Below are 17,657 nucleotides of genomic sequence, written 5' to 3'. Positions count from 1 at the left end.
TTAGTACTTAAATTGGGACTTCAGTTGATTTTTAGATGAAAATACTTTTTAATGTATTTCAGATCATTTTACAGAAAATATTTTAAATGCTGTGTGTTTAAGTGTGCTTACATTAGTTTTGCAAAACCAATGTGATAGCAGTGTTATACTAAAGACTGCTCAGCACATTTCATTGTGGATATATTTGTATAACCTTAGATGCATAAATGACACAAAACTGTACATGCTTTCTCAGTTTTGTTAAAGAGCATGAGAGAAGTGCCCTTCCCAAGTCTTTGGTCCCTGGCTATTCATACAAGTTTGCCATTTTTCAATCCATTTAAGAAGTGTATAATGAACTTATCACACTGCCTGTGTTGGGATTTTATGAAAACAGGCAAGTTTGTTATTCGATTACTAGTGAAGACTTTCATGGAGTAAAATACAGAAATACCTAGAATTTAGATTTTAGGTCAATTAAAAACCTATTTAGTAATAGGAAATAAAGGATATTTTTGAGAAGTAGAAGAAAGGTTCCCATGCATACATTTCTGTAACATTAAGAATTTCCAAGTAATTGCTAATTGGAAAGAATTTACATGTGTAAAGTTGCAATGTAGAAGACCAAAGTTTGACCTAGATTTCCTTAAGATTTACCTGCTGTATTCCACTAAAAGTAGATAGATAGATAGATAGATAGATAGATAGATAGATAGATAGATAAAACAAAGAAGTACTAATATATAGAATGCCAGGCTAGACTGTGTTAATATGTGAAAACTTGTCTCAAAACAAAATCATAATGGACTATTAGATTGAAAAAGAGCAAAGTTGCGTTAATCCCTAGGGGCAAAGACTTGAATAGGTTCCTCAGAAGACCCAATGAATTTCTCTGATTCTCATTTATTTACAGGGAATAATTTTGTGAGTTTTATGCACTTGATTATATCAACAAATCTTAATTAAAGAACTATAAAATGTTACACCACAGCATATAAAATATAAGGCATTCGTTATAAAATTATAAATACTTGTTAGAAGTTTAAACCTTAGTCTCAGTTAAGTTAGGAACTTTGCTGTTTACTTAAGGATGTAGTCAGACTCAAAACAAAGAATTTCTGTGTTTGCTTGATGTTGATCTCATGCAGAGGCATCAAGATAATTAACACAAAGCTGGTCTGGTCTTGGAAGAATTGTATAAAAGAAACCTAAGTCTTTAGGATGTGTGTGTGTGTGAGTGTGAATGTGAGTGTGTGTGTGTGTGTGTGTGTGTGTGTGGGTCTGGGGGGGTAGAGTTAGTTATACCTAGGACATGATAAGCATTCAAAATGATTTAATCACATTCTGTTTAAATAAAAAGGAACATTGTTTCTAGCTGTGTTTTTATCATTACCACTGATTCTCAGAAAATGGCTCTTGAGTTAGTTCTTTCAGCATCTCCTGTGAATTTGCCAAAACACAATCTGTGGGTCATCCCAGATCTATGAAGTCATACCATGTGAGGGCAGACCTGGCATCTGTTTCCTTAAGCCTTCCTATTGCTTTTGATGCTGCCTACTTTTAAGGCTCAATAATCTGATACCAAATGCCTCGTTGGTTCATATTCCCAAGTGGAGAAAATTGGTGTTCATTTTGAGCTTGGCTCAGGTTTTTTTTTTTTTTTTAAATTTTATTTTTATTAGGTATTTTCCTCGTTTACATTTTCAATGATATATAGTCATCAACAGTTCCTGTTTATTTGTTTATAATTTAAGCTTATAATACTTTCACTTAAAATTGGTTAGATAGTCTTAGTTAGTTAATACATGACTACTCATTATTTCAACTCAAACCTTAGATTTGTTGTCATTTTGTAGACTTTGCACTTGTAGTTACCCAGTAGAGGTAGTTGTTCTTAATTTCATCACAGGATAACAGGAACAGAACAAAATGTTAAATCCTGAACCTCAGATGGGCACGGTGGTCCCTGTCTTTAATCTTAGGACTTGGGAGGCAGAGCAGGAGTATTTCTGTGAGTTAAAAGCCAGCCTAGTCTACAAAGCAATTCCAGGACAGCCAGGGATCCCTGTCAAAGAAAAACAATCCAAACCAAATAAAACAACAACAAACCCTAGGAGGACCTGGTCTGCAGAAATTCTGTGAACTTGATTGTTGCAACAATCAAGTGTTTGGCCATCTTTAGCATTTAGACATCTTCAGTGTCCACTTATAGTTGAACTGTAGCCATGCTTAAATATTGGCTATTTATCCAGCCAGTTAAAACATTACATATTAAGTCTATTAGGTACTTACATTATTTTAAGCAAATTGTCCTCTGTCTATTTGTGTTTGAAAAGTAATCTGCTTCCTTGTAGGTTTGCATTGCTGACTGCTTAGACGTGATCTTGTCTGTTTTAGGACTGTTAACATGTTGGATAGATCCTGGCCAATGTTGACAGTGTACTTACTTTATATAAGTTACCAACAGTACCATGTTCCTAGGGAGCTTATTTCAGAACTACATAGATTGGGACTCCTACTCCTGATCTGTCAAAACATAATTTGTCTTTTAACATGTCTGATGAAGTATGTGTTCATACTCTAGAGTCTATATAACCTAAATTTGGAAGACAACTTTAATTAATTTCTTATTTGTAAATTTAATACTCCATTGACTTCATCTTGTTTTATGAACCAAATGATAGCATATCAATTTTGTTAAACTCACACTTTTTCCTTCTTTTCCTTCTTTTTTATCCCCCACCCTCTGATGCATGTTGTTATTTTACGAGATCTTTCTGAATTTATTCATAAATCCAGGTTTGGGAAAGCTTTATAATAGTAAAGTATGTTCAAGATCTTCCATTTTGATAGTGTCACTTGGTAGGTTAGATAATTAGGCTCAAAGGAATAAAAAGATTGCTAATGACAGAATTTATGGGTACATGCTACTTTTATTTTTTTTCATAATAAATGATTAGAATACTATTTCCATACTTCAAATATGAGCTAACTAAAAAGCTATCTTGGGTTCTAGAATATAGTTCCATGCCAAAATCTTAAATAGTCATTTACAACTATTTTAATTAAATTTCTAAATGGGTATTGATGTCATCTGCAAACCACTGCAGTGTTGCTTTTCCAACTTGCTCTTTGTCTTTGTAAAAACAAATGTGCTCCTCAGAGTGTCCTGTTGTCTTGTCTCTGATATGGGTGCTAATGAGCTCCATGTTAAGTTGTGCTAAAGCTGCTATAAGTACTTAGTGTGTTGTCTAATATCTACCAAAAGCTCCACAATTGGCAGCTGTTTTTTAAAACAAAAATATTAAAGAGTAAAAGAAAAGAAAAAAAATCCATTTTAAATTATGCATTAACAACATAAGTTAATATAGGGCTTGTGAAATGAATTAGATGAGAGTGGGAAAACCCAGTCCTAAAAGAATGACAATGACAGGCTGGCCAAGTGTTAACTGTTATAGCAGTACTAAAGGCATTATTCATGTACCCTTGGAGACTGTAGGTAATCTAAGCTGGATGGAGCTTGTAAATGTTTTGAGATTGCTTATTCTTTGTTCCTTAAGATCCAGGATATACATTGTATTTTTCTGAACTCCTCAAGAGCTAATTTTTAACTCAGACCTTGCTAGTTTACACCTTCAGTAGTGTCACTTGTATAACTCTGCACTGAAGTGTTAGGTGCTAGATTCTTACCAGTCAGTCTGATAGAGAACACCATAGAAATCTTCAGTTGCTTATTTAAAATACAGATTTTTTTTCTACCTAAGCCACAGCCTATTTGCTAAAGAGACCTTGGAATCTGTATGTTTAGTTAGCACTTGAGCCCTTTGGGCCCTAAAATTTGAGGATAATTTGACCTAGGTGATTAAAATTTGACTTTTAAGTAGCTAAATTTACCAGGATCCGGGCATAAATGGATATGAGATCTCAAGTGCAGTGTTTGTTGATATTCATATTGTCCTATCTTCTCGTCCTCTCCATAGCCTTGCTTTTATTTTTCCTCCCACTTGGTGGTTGAGAAAAAAATAATCCTCCATGTGGACAGGAGCCAGCTATTACTGATAAAGGAAAAGGGTTGAGTTTCTCATTACAGCTTTGCCACCTGTACTGTAGAAGTTAGGAGAGAGATAACTGTGGGTAGCTATAGTGAGGAGTGGTGAGGATGTCTAGCTTGGGGTGTTATAAAAGCAATAGTAGTAATGCATTCCGTACAACAATTTTAAAAGGTACCGATGATGTTTAATATTTTTTGATATTTCATTTTATATAAAACAAGATCTGCCGGTTTATAGTACTTCCAAATAGCTATATCATTCTGACTTTCTATAATAGAATGTGTTAGCATAAAGGATAATAAAGTTTATGAAAATTATATTTTCATCAGGACCTTCAAATTAATTGTTAATCACAGATAATTTTTGTTCTTTTCAAAGTAACTGTGTTGCTGGGCAGTGGTGGCACAAGCCTTTAATCCCAGCACTTGGGAGGCAGAGGCAGGCAGCTTTCTGAGTTCAAGGCCAGCCTGGTCTACAGAGTGAGTTCCAGGACAGGCAGGAACACAGAGAAACCTTGTCTCAAAAAAAAAAAAAAAAAAAAAAAAAAAAAGAAAAAATGACTGTGTTAGAAATTTTCACTAGAAACTTCTGTCAGGAAAACTCAAAATCATTTATTCTTTACATTTGTGAAATGAATTACATTCTTCCTTTTTTTTCCAGTTTTTTGTCTCATATTTGTAGGTAAACTGTACATACTTGCAAATTATATGAAAACAAGCATACAAATGTGTTGTTGTTGTTTTGTTTTTTGAGTAAATCAAAACAAGACACACACACACACACAAGCTTAGAAAAGTGGTACATTTTGAAAATCTAGTTATTTATTTATTACCTGCTGATGGTCAAACTGAGTTTTGTCAGTATATGACTTTCACCCAGATTGCAGTTATTTCAGAGTTCCCAGCATACATTTTTTTAAATTTTAATTTAATTTAATTTTTAGGTGTATAGGTGCTGTGCTTTCATGTTTGTCTAAAAACCCCATTACATGCATAGTGCTCTAGAAAGAGGTAGAAGAGAGTATTAGACCTCCCTGGAACTGGAGTTACAGACAGTTGTGAGCTGCCACATGGGTGCTGGGAATCAGACAGGTCCTTTGGAAGTACAAGCAGTGCTGCTCCTAACCACTGAGCAATCTTTCTAGACCTCCCTCCGCACCTCTTTTCTTCAAGGTGGGAGCGAGCGAACTGATAGTGCAGACCATACCTTTCTAAATAGTGGGTTCTCTTCCCACCCCAAGCTGAGAAGCTGCCTTGCTGTGACAGGATTTTCACTGTCAGCGGCTTGTTTTTGCAAACAGCTACCCTTTATTTACTTTACTTTAGAACACTAGGTATTACTGTCATGTGAAAGTAGTAACCATAGAAATACAGTTGGTTTTTAACCATTATGTGTGTGTGTGTGTGTGTGTGTGAGAGAGAGAGAGAGAGAGAGAGAGAGAGAGGGAGGGAGGGAGGGAGGGAGGGAGGGAGGGAGGGAGAGAGAGAGAGAGAGAGAGAGAGAGAGAGAGAGAGAGAGAGAGAGAGAGAGAGATGCATTTATGCATGTGTGTGAGCTTTCATCCTTTCTTTATGTACCCGGATAAAGTGGATTAATTTACTAGGTGTTATCCTTTGTCAGGTTTTTACCTTTTCAGCCTTATTTCACAAAACAGGTGCGACTGTCTTAGTGTAAGTGAAGTAATGCTTTCAGTATCAAGAGCACAAGAAAGGAACTACAAGGTTAGAGCTATGAGGTGAGCCAGAGCCACTTGCTGATTTGCCAAGACCTTGATGATTCATTACCCTGGTGTTATAAACAGAGAGTGGCTTGTGAGGGTAGTTTAGCTCCTCATAGACAGTAATCTGGCATAACCAGAGAGGAATGGCATCTCTGACCTTAAGCATCTTTGTAGTTACACTTTTCCAGGTTTCCTCTTTGGAGTGTATTGTCTGGAGTGTTAATAATTACTACGATCTCATTCCATATAGGAGGCATGTAAGAGTGATAACAAGGTAAAATTGGAAATAGCACACAGCATTTATCCTCCTATAATAAGAGCTTTTAGGGTAGAAACCTGGACACTAAAAGCCCCAACATGCTGGGCTCAGCCACTGGTCCCCATATACTTGTTACAGAGACAGAAATTGAAAGCAGAGATATGTTCAATGTGGTTATTTTGAGAAGAGGAACTAGTAAGCAGGTACAGTGTCACTCTTTTTTGAAGAAACTCACAGGAACATTAGAGTTAGAGAACAAGGTTTCTGACTGACATTGTCTCTGCTCAGGTCTTGATAGATGGTCTCAGAAAGCAACTCTTATTGCCAGAGAGGCTGAAGTTATTCAGGTAATGACTACTTCCATTTCAGGTTGAGGCTGTCAGTCCTAGACCATTGTTCCCACCTTATTTGAGAGGGCTCTTTATTTTATACAGGAATAAAGTGACCAGAAGATACCATTTTAAATCAAAATAAGGGAGACAGAGAAAACAATGGCAAGAATATTAGCTTTTCATCCTGTTTCACTACCTGAGGCTCCAAAGAAGAGTCAGTGATTTTTAGCAAAAGAGGTTTCTAGATCCCTGCTTTACTCTATCTCCTGTAAGGAAACAATATATATATATATATATATATATATATATATATATAACTGAAACTTGATGCTGAGAAATACTCACTTTTATCTTTTTGTCCATGAACAAAGTTGAAGGAGAGAATGCTATTCCTTGAAAAGAACAGAAGCCACAGTCCTCCTCTTATGCCTCAGTGCAGCATCTAGCTCGTCACAGAACTTTTCAGTGAATTGACTGCTATTGTGATTGAGTGTAGTGGTGATTCTCCTGGTTGTCTATTGCAGTGCTATGATTATTCTAGTTACCTAAGGAAGAAAAGTAGAACCTCCAAACTCAAAGAAAGGCTCTTAATTGTCAGCACCAGTGTGACTATTGGCTCCAGACACAACTCTACACTGCTTCCTTGGAGTAGCCTTTGGAGTTGTCTTCAGAAATAGTCTGGTGAAGCTCGGGCTACTTGACCATGCTATAGAAAATCATTTTAGGACCAGTTACTATGAAGCGTAGTTGGAGTTTATTAGAAAGAGATTTTAATATGATTTAGGCACAAGGTTTAATAGGTGCTAGATAGAGAAATTACCCAAGAAGCTAAAGGGAACTGCAACCCTATAGGTGGAACAACAATATGAACTAACCAGTACCCCGGAGCTCTTGTCTCTAGCTGCATATGTATCAAAAGATGGCCTAGTCGGCTATCACTGGAAAGAGAGGCCCATTGGACTTGCAAACTTTATATGCCCCAGTACAGGGGAACGCCAGGGCCAAAAAGGGGGAGTGGGTGGGTAGGGGATTGGGGGTGGGTGGGTATGGGGGACTTTTGGGATAGCATTGAAAATGTAAATGAGGAAAATACATAATAAAAAAATAAATAAAAAAATAGGTGCTAGAGAAAGGGTAAAAAACAAAACAAAACAAAACAAAACAAAACAAAACAAAACAAAACCCAAGTGTGGGTATGGGCTTTATGGGAGGTATGTTTAAATGTCTTTATAATAACCATATATATGATTTGAGTGGCATCTGAAGTTACTGATACTGCTTTACAGCTCCATTCAAACCTGCTCTGGTATAATTGTTTATTTGTTGTTTTGCTTACTGTCAAACAAATTACTATTCTTTGCAATATAAAATGCCAAGGGCTGTCATGTGTCACACATTGGACTTGGTGGGTCATAGTTAATCTATATTCATGGTAATTCTAAAATCCCCAGACAGTGGTCTGGAATCATTTATTCTAATGTATGAGTCAACCAATACTTACTCAAGTTATTTGAGGAACATAACATTTGTAAATGCCTATAGATAAGGGATTTAGTACCACATCATGCTTTGTCAATAAAACTCCTACCTATAAAGTCTTATTAAAAATGAATCTTAAATTACTATTATTTATTCCTTTCTCTTATATCTGAGCTGGGTCATGATAGATGAAGGGAATGGGAGAGGGGGATTTCCCTCACTAAGGCACTGATGGGGGGAAAGCCACAAGTAGAGAGAGTGGAGGCCACATTTTCCCCACTCTTCAGGACTAAGCCTCAGATTTTTCCAGCCCTGAGGTCCCCTATCACCTGAAGTCCTAAGATGAGGCCCAGGGCACATTACCTTCCTCCTAATATATTACATAATCACTTTAAAAATAGATATGGGGTCTTGTCCTGCTATCCTTTCTTGTTTGTCCCCCTCTCCACTGTTGGGGGTACCTGGGCAGCTGTGCAGATGGTCATGGGAAGTGCGTGGGGTGAGGAGAGCAATGGACCCCTGAACCTGCCTCTTTTATGGAGGAGGAGAGTCCAGGCCAAAAGGGGGAAATAGTGCAAGGCAGAGCCCAAGCTGCATTGGGGGTTTAGCTAGGGGTAAAGATTCTTCCCCACTTCAGGAGTAGCTAGGTACATAAGGGGGGTGGGGTGGACTCAGTCCAAGGCAAGTTCCCAGGCAGCTCCTTTCTCTCAGGGGCAAGTGAGTTGCCTAGCCTTGTTATCATGGTGGCTGAATATGACACTAGATCACCAAAGTGATCCCTGGGTTCACTCACTCTACAGGCATGACCACAAGATGGTGCTGGCTTGCCCCACTTCCCACAAGGCTCCCTCAGCCCATCACCCTTGCACTCCCCATCCCTTGGACAACAATGTAGCAGAGACAGTTCTGACTTGCACGTGGGCTTGAAGATGGGGAGAGGAAGAGGGTAAGAGGCCCAGCCCTCACTGCCTTCTTACCCTAAGGAGGGAGCACAGGAACAAGAAATCCCCACCCCTGGAAAGAGGTAGAACTCTTCTGCTATCCCCAAGGGTAGGCAATACAATCAGCTCATCCTGCCCTTTTCTTCTCCAAGCCCCTGTGACTCAGCATTGGAACTGGGTGGAGAGGAACTAGGATGGCTCCATCCTTACAGGTCTAGTCCTGCCACCCCAGTCCTTTAACTCAGAGGCAGCCAAAATCCAGAGGTCATAAGTGTATGACAAGGCTTTGGTTCTAAACCCTAGTCTCCTAGAAACCTAGATAGTCAAAGAGTGACCCCACAAATCAGAGATAGATTATTTTTTTTCAATTCCTTAGTAGCAACTGAGGATAGGGAGCCCACCTTTGCGCTCTTTCCCTCTCCCTCCCTTCCTCCCTCCTTCCTTCCCTCTGTCTCCCCCCCACCCCGTGTGTGTCTGTGTGTCTGTGTGTGTGTGTGTGTGTGTGTGTGTCTAGTGAGTTTCATTTAATACTACTTGCATGATCACCCCAGTCTATAAAGCCTGTGCCTTCAAACTTCAGGATTTCAAACCTAGGATTAGAATGAAGGCTCTGGGAGGGTCAGTATCACTGACCCAAACTCCAATGTTGTATGTGCTTCCTTCTTGCTTGGCATGGTGTCTCAGGCCTTGAGTTGCTCCAGCCTGGCCATTCATCCCTTTTACAAGGATTCTATGGCACCTTTAGCCTGTGGTATAGTAGGGTATAGTAGATATCCCATCTTCCTTCACTTCCTCCTCCTCCTCCTCCTCCTCCTCCTCCTCCTCCTCCTCCTCCTCCTCCTCCTCCTCCTCCTCCTCCTCCTCTTCAGGGTGCCCTTTCATAGTGACTGGGGGTCCTGTGGAGGCTGATTTCTCCCAATATCAAACTAGAGAGAGGCAGAAAGTGCCCAGGTGGCCATTGTGAGAGGTCAAGCCAGCAAGGGATGGAGTCGTGGTCAAGGGTGGTGGGTAGTTCTGTGGTTCATCATCCTTTTGGCACCCCCAGGCAAATCTGGCCCTTAAAATGCTGCTGCAGGTTTTCCTTGTTGCTACAGGTCTTCCTTCTCTGGCAAAAGCCTTGTGGCACAGGGGACACTCAGAATTTATAACATGTAGATGCAAAACCTCTAAATGTTTTTAAGATTAGAAGAATGTAACATTAGAGAGACACATTGGTATGAAGCAAAAGCATAATACATTAAAAACCTAAAAAGCATGTTTTCTTCCAAGTTTGACTGCTTATTTTACCCTGTATAAACCTTGTAATTGGAGAAAAATTCACTGTGGAAACAATGTTTCTTATAGATTTGTTTCTAAATCTATGTAGTATGCCAAGCAACATTTAATGTTTATAACATTTATAGAATGTACCATTTTTATTTTGGGGGAGAGTAAGAGTGGAAACAGCTAAAAATACAGTATGTTTATTTATTGGAAGAAGCCAGCTTATTAAGCATATGATTATTTTTGATTAATGCAGAGTTTAAATATGGGGAAAGTATATTTGTTACAATTATATTTAGATGGTGGAAATTTGGCTAAAGAATATGGCTAGTATACAGTCATGAGCAAAAGTACACAGGTGAACCATTATTTGTCAAGTATGTCTAAATATAGTTTGTGTTGTTCCTTGAAATCAAAGTGTTCAGTTTCTGTGCCAAACTCTTCAGAATCTTTTTCTCTTTGGGGTCTAACCTAGAGCTTAGATTAATTATATTGAATAGACTTTGTGTACAGCTACTACCTTTCCTACACATAATGTGTTTATTTCTCACTAATGTGGGGTAAGACTTGGTACTTAACCTGTTAACCAGAAAGGGTAGGAGAAATGTCTGTCTTGAAGTGTACATCCATATGCCTTGAGGTTGATACTCTGGTTGAAGGCAGCACATATATAGTATGGTCTGGGACTTACTCATTCACCAAATTCTTTTTTCATTATGCTATTGGAGTTTCTTTTGAGAGTCATTCATTTAGATGATGCCCTGAATTAACACAATGCATAACAAATAAAATGTTGCATGAATATAGACCATCAGAATATTTAGTGTACTTAGTGATAAAAAAACATAATAAAGGTAACTTTACCTGTGAGGTAAAATTCTACAGAATTATTGAACTGCTACTTAATTTTTTTGAAGTGTGTCCTCACTTGGAAACCTTTAATCACAATTTGGAATATTACCACTAAATTAAAATGATTTAAGTAACAATTGTATACTGATATACCTGAAAATTAAAATTGCCAATTTTCCTGGAATTAACATGACATTTATTAAGAATAAGAATTTATTAGTACTGTTTCATAGGTAGTATTCAAAGAAGTGATATTAAGTGTCTTTAGGCTTTTTGGAAGTTATTGTCTGGGTAAAAAGTTTTCTTTTACTGATAAAGTTATATATTTTCATATTGGTGTTAATATGCATTATATATCAGTTTCTTCCAATTCTATCCATAATAATATTGTTGTTTTATTTAAGTGACGCGTCTTTGGAATACATATTAGGCTTATTTTTTTTTAAAGAATTGGATCATTAGATATTTTAGAAAATAAACTATTTGCGATTGTTTTGAATGGCCACCCTCTATAATGTTCTAAGTCATTTTCTGGTTGTCTTTTCAGCTATGAAGTCTTACACTCCATATTTCATGCTCCTGTGGAGTGCTGTTGGAATAGCAAGGGCTGCTAAAATCATCATTGTGCCGCCAATTATGTTTGAAAGCCATTTGTACATTTTCAAGACACTAGCATCGGCCTTGCACGAGAGAGGCCATCACACCGTGCTCCTCCTCTCAGAAGGCAGAGACATTGCCCCATCTAATCACTACAGCCTCCAGCGGTACCCAGGCATCTTCAACAGTACCACCTCAGATGCTTTCCTGCAGTCTAAAATGAGGAATATTTTTTCTGGGAGATTGACAGCAGTTGAACTGGTTGACATACTGGATCACTATACTAAGAATTGTGACATGATGGTTGGCAACCAAGCCCTAATCCAGGGTTTAAAAAAAGAAAAGTTTGACCTGCTACTGGTTGACCCCAATGATATGTGTGGATTTGTGATCGCCCATCTTTTAGGCGTTAAGTATGCTGTATTTTCTACTGGCCTTTGGTATCCTGCTGAAGTAGGAGCACCTGCTCCTTTAGCTTATGTCCCAGAGTTTAACTCACTCCTCACAGACCGCATGAACTTCCTGGAAAGGATGAAAAATACTGGTGTTTACCTCATATCCAGAATAGGGGTTAGCTTTCTGGTTCTCCCGAAATATGAGAGGATAATGCAGAAGTACAACCTGCTGCCTGCAAAGTCCATGTATGATTTGGTTCATGGGTCCAGCCTATGGATGTTATGTACTGACGTAGCACTGGAGTTTCCAAGACCAACGCTGCCTAATGTTGTGTATGTTGGAGGAATCCTGACAAAGCCGGCCAGCCCACTGCCAGAAGTAAGGTTTGCTGAACTCCTTGGTAATTTTTTTTTTTAATTACAAGGGTTAATTTTCATTCTGATAGAAAATGTATTGGTTAGTATCACATTAAGAGCCCATAGCGGGACAGCTCTCTTTTTCTTCCTGGAATTCATGAGTGTATCTGTAGTATCAAGAGGCTCTCAGTTCTGTGGAGTCAACAAATTGAATGGGAACTAGATTTTTAAGTAACTACAGTCTATGAGTTGATTATACTTAGCTGTGTGTAGTTTTAACAAGCATAACTTATTTTGCTTTTAATTAAACACTCTGTTCTTCACAAATAATATGCTGAGTTCTGTGTTTAGTAAACTAGGTAGAAATTTGAACAATAAAGGTACTTTTCTGGGCATGCAGAATTACTGATTCTTGTACAGCTTTAAAGAGAGCAATAAAACATATTTATTTTTACCTTTTATCTGGAAGGCATTTAGTAAAAGTTTGTGTTGTAGTTTTTAAGGTAAGCAAGCCAGAACAAGCTAAAATATATTTTCTCTGAAAAACACCTATTGGGAACTTATGACTAGAACATTTCCATCCTATAGTTGAGATGAGCATTAATTTCAAAGTATGAAAACAATGAGTTTAAATTAATAACAAATGTAACATGCCCTAATGCAGTTTAATTTGGAAGACAGAATTAATGGTACTTTAAAAGCATCCATCTGCTCAAACCTACAGTCTTTTTGCTAGAACCGTCAACAAAGTCATTGTTCTTTAGAAATCTCTTTTCCATCCTACTTTGTTTTAATCAGCTACTTAAACTACCATAGGTCACTTACATATGAATTAAATTTTTTTCTAACTTCAGGTAGCTCAGTGCTTACTACCACTTATAATAGTATTAGAGCTTGTATAATTTTCTTGCTCTCATCTCTGAAAATAGATACCTTCACAAATGGTTAGTTTCTACTGTGGACGGTAATTTCAAGAGTCTATCAGGCCCTCAATGAAGAGAAAACTCAGGTTGCCTCCTGTAGGTATTACATAAAAATGATCCCTAGATAATATTTTCTTGTAGTGACTGGAATGTAAATGTGAGACTTTCTGAGAGAACCATTTGAGTGATACTTAAGAGAGAGTGTGGTATAGTCTCTATGACATGGAAGCACAGAAATAGCTGCCTTCGTGTATAGTAGAGTGCTAGCAGCTTGAGCTGCTGAGGCCACTGGAGTGTCAAGGACACAGCTGGACTCTTTAACCACTGTAGAGGGTGAGAATTAGCCTTAGCTTATCTCAGCCATTCCTGAATTTGTTTGACCCCCATTTCAGTCCTTAAACATTTCAACTGCCAGAGTCACCTTGTGACATCTCGCTCTTCTTCCTAAAGATAGTTAAAGTCAGGTCTTAGAAGCAACTTCTTGAGGATTTAGTGAGCAAATCTGTCTTTACCTTAAGATGGTCATTTATAATGTCCCACACATCTCTTTGCTTTTCCCACAGCTTCATCATTTCCCAATGAAAACAGTCCATCACTTTTGGTCTGAGCACTTTCTCTATTTGTCTCCTCGTTCTCTTGATTAGAGAAAGATCTGCTGATTGGTATTCTCCCTCTTTCAATTTCTGTGCGTATTTCTAGAGTTGCATCAACCTGAACAACCAACTATAGGTATACAAGACTATTTTATGCTGCCTTTTTGTGTGCATTCTCTTTATTAAAACATGTAGAATATATGCATTTTTTTCAATAATCTGAGCTTATTGTTACTACGTTGGTTCCCTCTGTTCATTGATATCTTGCTAGCTTGAATATTATGTTTCTCTTTAAATTTAAAAAAATTACTAATTTTATGTGTATGGACATTTTGGCTGCATATATGTCTGTGTACTATATGCATTAATTACAGATGAACTGGTGTTGGGAATCGAACTATGGTCCTTTGGAATAGTGGTCAATGCTTTTATCCACTACCTCTAGACCATCTTGTTTCTTTTAAAAGCCAATTTTACTGGATTTTCTTGAAGCTGACCTAATATGTGTTAGTCAAAATTGTTTTCGACTTAACTTGTTAACACTGCCTGACCTACTTTATGAGCTTATCACTTCGTTTTTCTTCATTGGGTTTTCTGCAGTGATTATAGTGAAATTGTCCTCCTATTTAGCAGCAGTTTCTTGTGTGTATTGGTTTGGCTACACATACAGTTGAACATACATGATGTATGTTGTATACTGTTACATGATTAGTAGCATGGGAGGTTTAGATTCAGTGTACCATCTATAGTATGAATATTTTGATCAAAGTATATCTTACTTTTTTTGGTTCCCCTTACTCTATTGAAATTTTATATTCTTATAGAATATGTCTTCCTACTGAGTAATTTCTGTAGTTAATATCCGAGATAAGTTATACAATAGTGTTATAAAAGTTAATGAGTTTTTCAAGTGTCTATAGTGTTGCAGACATGTTTATGACTCTAAACCAAGAGGGTCCAGCAAACAGCTGGCGAGAAATGTTATTCAATAATAACTATCCAGCTGTTGATTGCCTTCATATTTTTAGATTGAGAACTTATTTCATTTTCTAGATGTCTGAAAATGATTTGACAATAAGATTTGACTTTTGTAGCATGGGAGGAAGAAATAGAAAAAATTCTAAAAGATGTTATTCAAAACTTTTATGATGTTTGAGTATGTAGAAATTATTGTGTATGGATCAGTTCCATTCAGTAATTTTTTCTGTCTTCAAAATACAGAGAATAGATAGAATAATTCATTCACGTGTCAGATAGAGTTAAAGAATTTGAGAGACTCATTGAAGGCCAGAGTCTGGCATTCCACTTGTAGTGTGAATTGCTGTGTTATTGATTAGTTTGTCAAAATGACTATATCCTTTGTAACACACATTATTCATTTATACATGTAATTGTAGACATGACTGTATATAGATAGCTGCTTCTTTAGTCAAATTTGATATCAGTGGTTTTGAGTGCTTAGTATGAGAACCAGTTGAAACTATTTGTGCTCTTATGTTTTAGAGATTCTATGTTGATACAAACATAGACAAAATTTACATAATAAAATGTTGTGTTGATATAGTGTGAAGAAATTGTTTACCTGGATATCCAAGTTATTCAAGATATTAGAAATGTGGCCAGAGAAACTACCTCTGTTACACTATCAATGCTTGGCTGTCCACAGGAGGGACATAAATATCTTAGATTACAGGGAAGACATCTAGGTTAGGTCACATCCTCACCCAGGATTATCTGCTGTTATTATTAGTCAGTAGAAAACATGGATGCCAGTTTTCTAAAAGATAGTTTGCTTTTGCCTAGAAAGAGGTCTTTGAATGGAGCTCTACTTAAAGGGGCCCTCTAATATTAAATATAAATGAAATAATGACATATGGAGTGAATGAAGCTTGTAGTATTTTTATTGGATGATATAGACATGTTTATTTTGGAAGTCTATTTACTACTAACTTGAAATGTTTCCTATGACAACTTTATATGTTTTATCATTAGAAGAAGTTGTCTAGCTCTTCCAGGCTGTTGATATCTGTCAGTTTTCAGCTTCTACAATACTGAATTCTAACAGCATCTAACTATTCGACCTTCACTGTTAGTTTGACAAATTTTGTGTTTCTTTAATATGAGAGTGGATACCTCAAATGGTGTCATTTGTGTACCCTGAGTGTGTGAACAGTACCAGGCTCTAAATGGATGTTTTATATTAGGTGAAGCCAGTAGACGTAGCTGCCAAAAGAAAAGATTATTCAGCTGATGGCTCAGTGTTAAAGAGTAAAACCCACTGTCTGCTCCAAATTTATAAGTACATATTATTCTGCAAAGCAACTAAAACTTTCAGATTAATTTATTTAGTGAACAAAAATAGGTGTACTAATGATTTTGATTGATAACACCTAACTGGTGAACTAAAATGTTTCTCTGTTCATTTGGGATACACTCATAAAGAGGGTTGGTAGTGAAAGCGACCTTTAGTTCCTGCTTGGAAGGATGACTTTAGCTGGTATGCTGCTCCTTAGCATTATTTTATCTCCAGTTAAAGAATACTACTGTCCTCTTCAATTTACCAATTTGGTAGCTTTTTTTTTAAGTTATAGAAATATAATCATGGAGAGGGTTACAGGAAAGAAATAAGAGTGTTATTGTTGTCTGGTCATTTATCAGAACTGCCTTGTGGAGAAAGAGAGTAACAGATTTAATAGATTAGCCTCCTGAGTCGTTTAATAGATTAGCCTCCTGAGTCGTTTGCAAGGTTATCTAGTTATGAGCAGAATGAAAGAAATCAGTGGCTTTTCATAAACCATATTCAGCCTCCTCCGACTCAGAATCTTTATGATAATGAATTAAACTTAGGCTGTGATGTTGCTGCTGGTGTCTCTTTGGTAAATGGCTTGATCAAATTGCAGGGAGCTGTTAAAATTGAGGCTGTTTTAATAATATGTTATATCATCATCTGACCCTGCGTTACTGTTTTAAAGATTGAGATGTGAGATTATAGCCATTATATTCCACATTGATTGCAATGCCAGGTTTAGTAACCAGTCTTGTCTAGTTTCTACTACACTTATAGTCGATGCAATAAAAAGAAAGCCCAAATTTACAATCACTCCCTCATAGAAATAACACATATTTGATTATTTTAGAATGCAAAATTGTTTTTTTGCTACTTCAATACCCAGAAAGTTGAATTCACCTATCCACCAAAGACAGGAAGGAAGGAATTGATAGAATTGAAACTAGGAAGAATAGCTTTAGATCCTTTTTCATAGCTCAGGTCTGCTTTCTAAATTGTAGACTAATGCATATCCTGCACTTTCAGCTCATGTTTTAACAAACAGAATAGAGCAGTTTTGGGCTTGTGAAAAATCAGTACCTCCAAGGCCTACCAACCTACTTTTTGGCTGTGTATGAGGAATATTTTATACTAAGTTCCCAGATACTATTTGACAATATTGTACCAAACAGAAAATTGCAAAACATGAAATTTTCAGTAGGTGATGGTCCATTGTTTTAATGCTGTTGTTGCCATGTCTTCAACTTTATTAGTGCAAAAACAGCAGTTATCACATTATGTGTGTTAGTAGATGATGACCACCCATGGCCATACTTAATCTTAGGGGAGCCATGGAATTACAGGGTAAAGTGTAAATTTCTCTGGCTTTATTTTCATTCAGTCTATCTAGTAACCTATATCAATTTTCTTACTAAAGTAGAAGGAAAAAAAAACCCAGTAAATGAGATTCATTGTCCTTAGGCTATCCAGAAGTGACTTCATAACGAGCAGAAATGACAATTTTCTAGAATAACTTTAAGTATGGGAGAGTACTGGCATGGTGCTTCAGGCAGGGTACTAGATTCTTTAGCTTCTCAGGCATGATCTTTGTTTTTTAAGGTTCCTCTCTGCTGGCTCCACACATGCCC

The 17,657-nt window shown here is 37.1% G+C and overlaps 1 protein-coding gene across 4 annotated transcripts in view; it reads left to right on the top strand.

The window, feature by feature from the left end:
* The window catches only part of Ugt8a (UDP galactosyltransferase 8A), a 73,411-nt gene that overhangs the window by 11,797 nt on the left and 43,957 nt on the right, over positions 1-17,657 (top strand). For 3 of the 4 annotated variants that reach the window (NM_011674.5, XM_006501309.4, XM_006501310.4), the window contains exon 2: positions 11,425-12,248. In NM_011674.5, the coding sequence (NP_035804.2) occupies positions 11,427-12,248 (822 nt within the window). In that variant the 5' untranslated portion in view covers positions 11,425-11,426. Of the gene's footprint in view, positions 1-11,424; positions 12,271-17,657 lie in introns of all 4 variants that reach the window. The other variant, NR_149311.1, reaches the window with a different exon arrangement.

This window comes from Mus musculus, chromosome 3, assembly GCF_000001635.26.
Source record: "Mus musculus strain C57BL/6J chromosome 3, GRCm38.p6 C57BL/6J".
Taxonomy (NCBI): Eukaryota; Metazoa; Chordata; class Mammalia; order Rodentia; family Muridae; genus Mus; species Mus musculus.
Note: the sequence above shows the minus strand (reverse complement) of the source record. Positions and strands in the feature narration are given on the sequence as shown.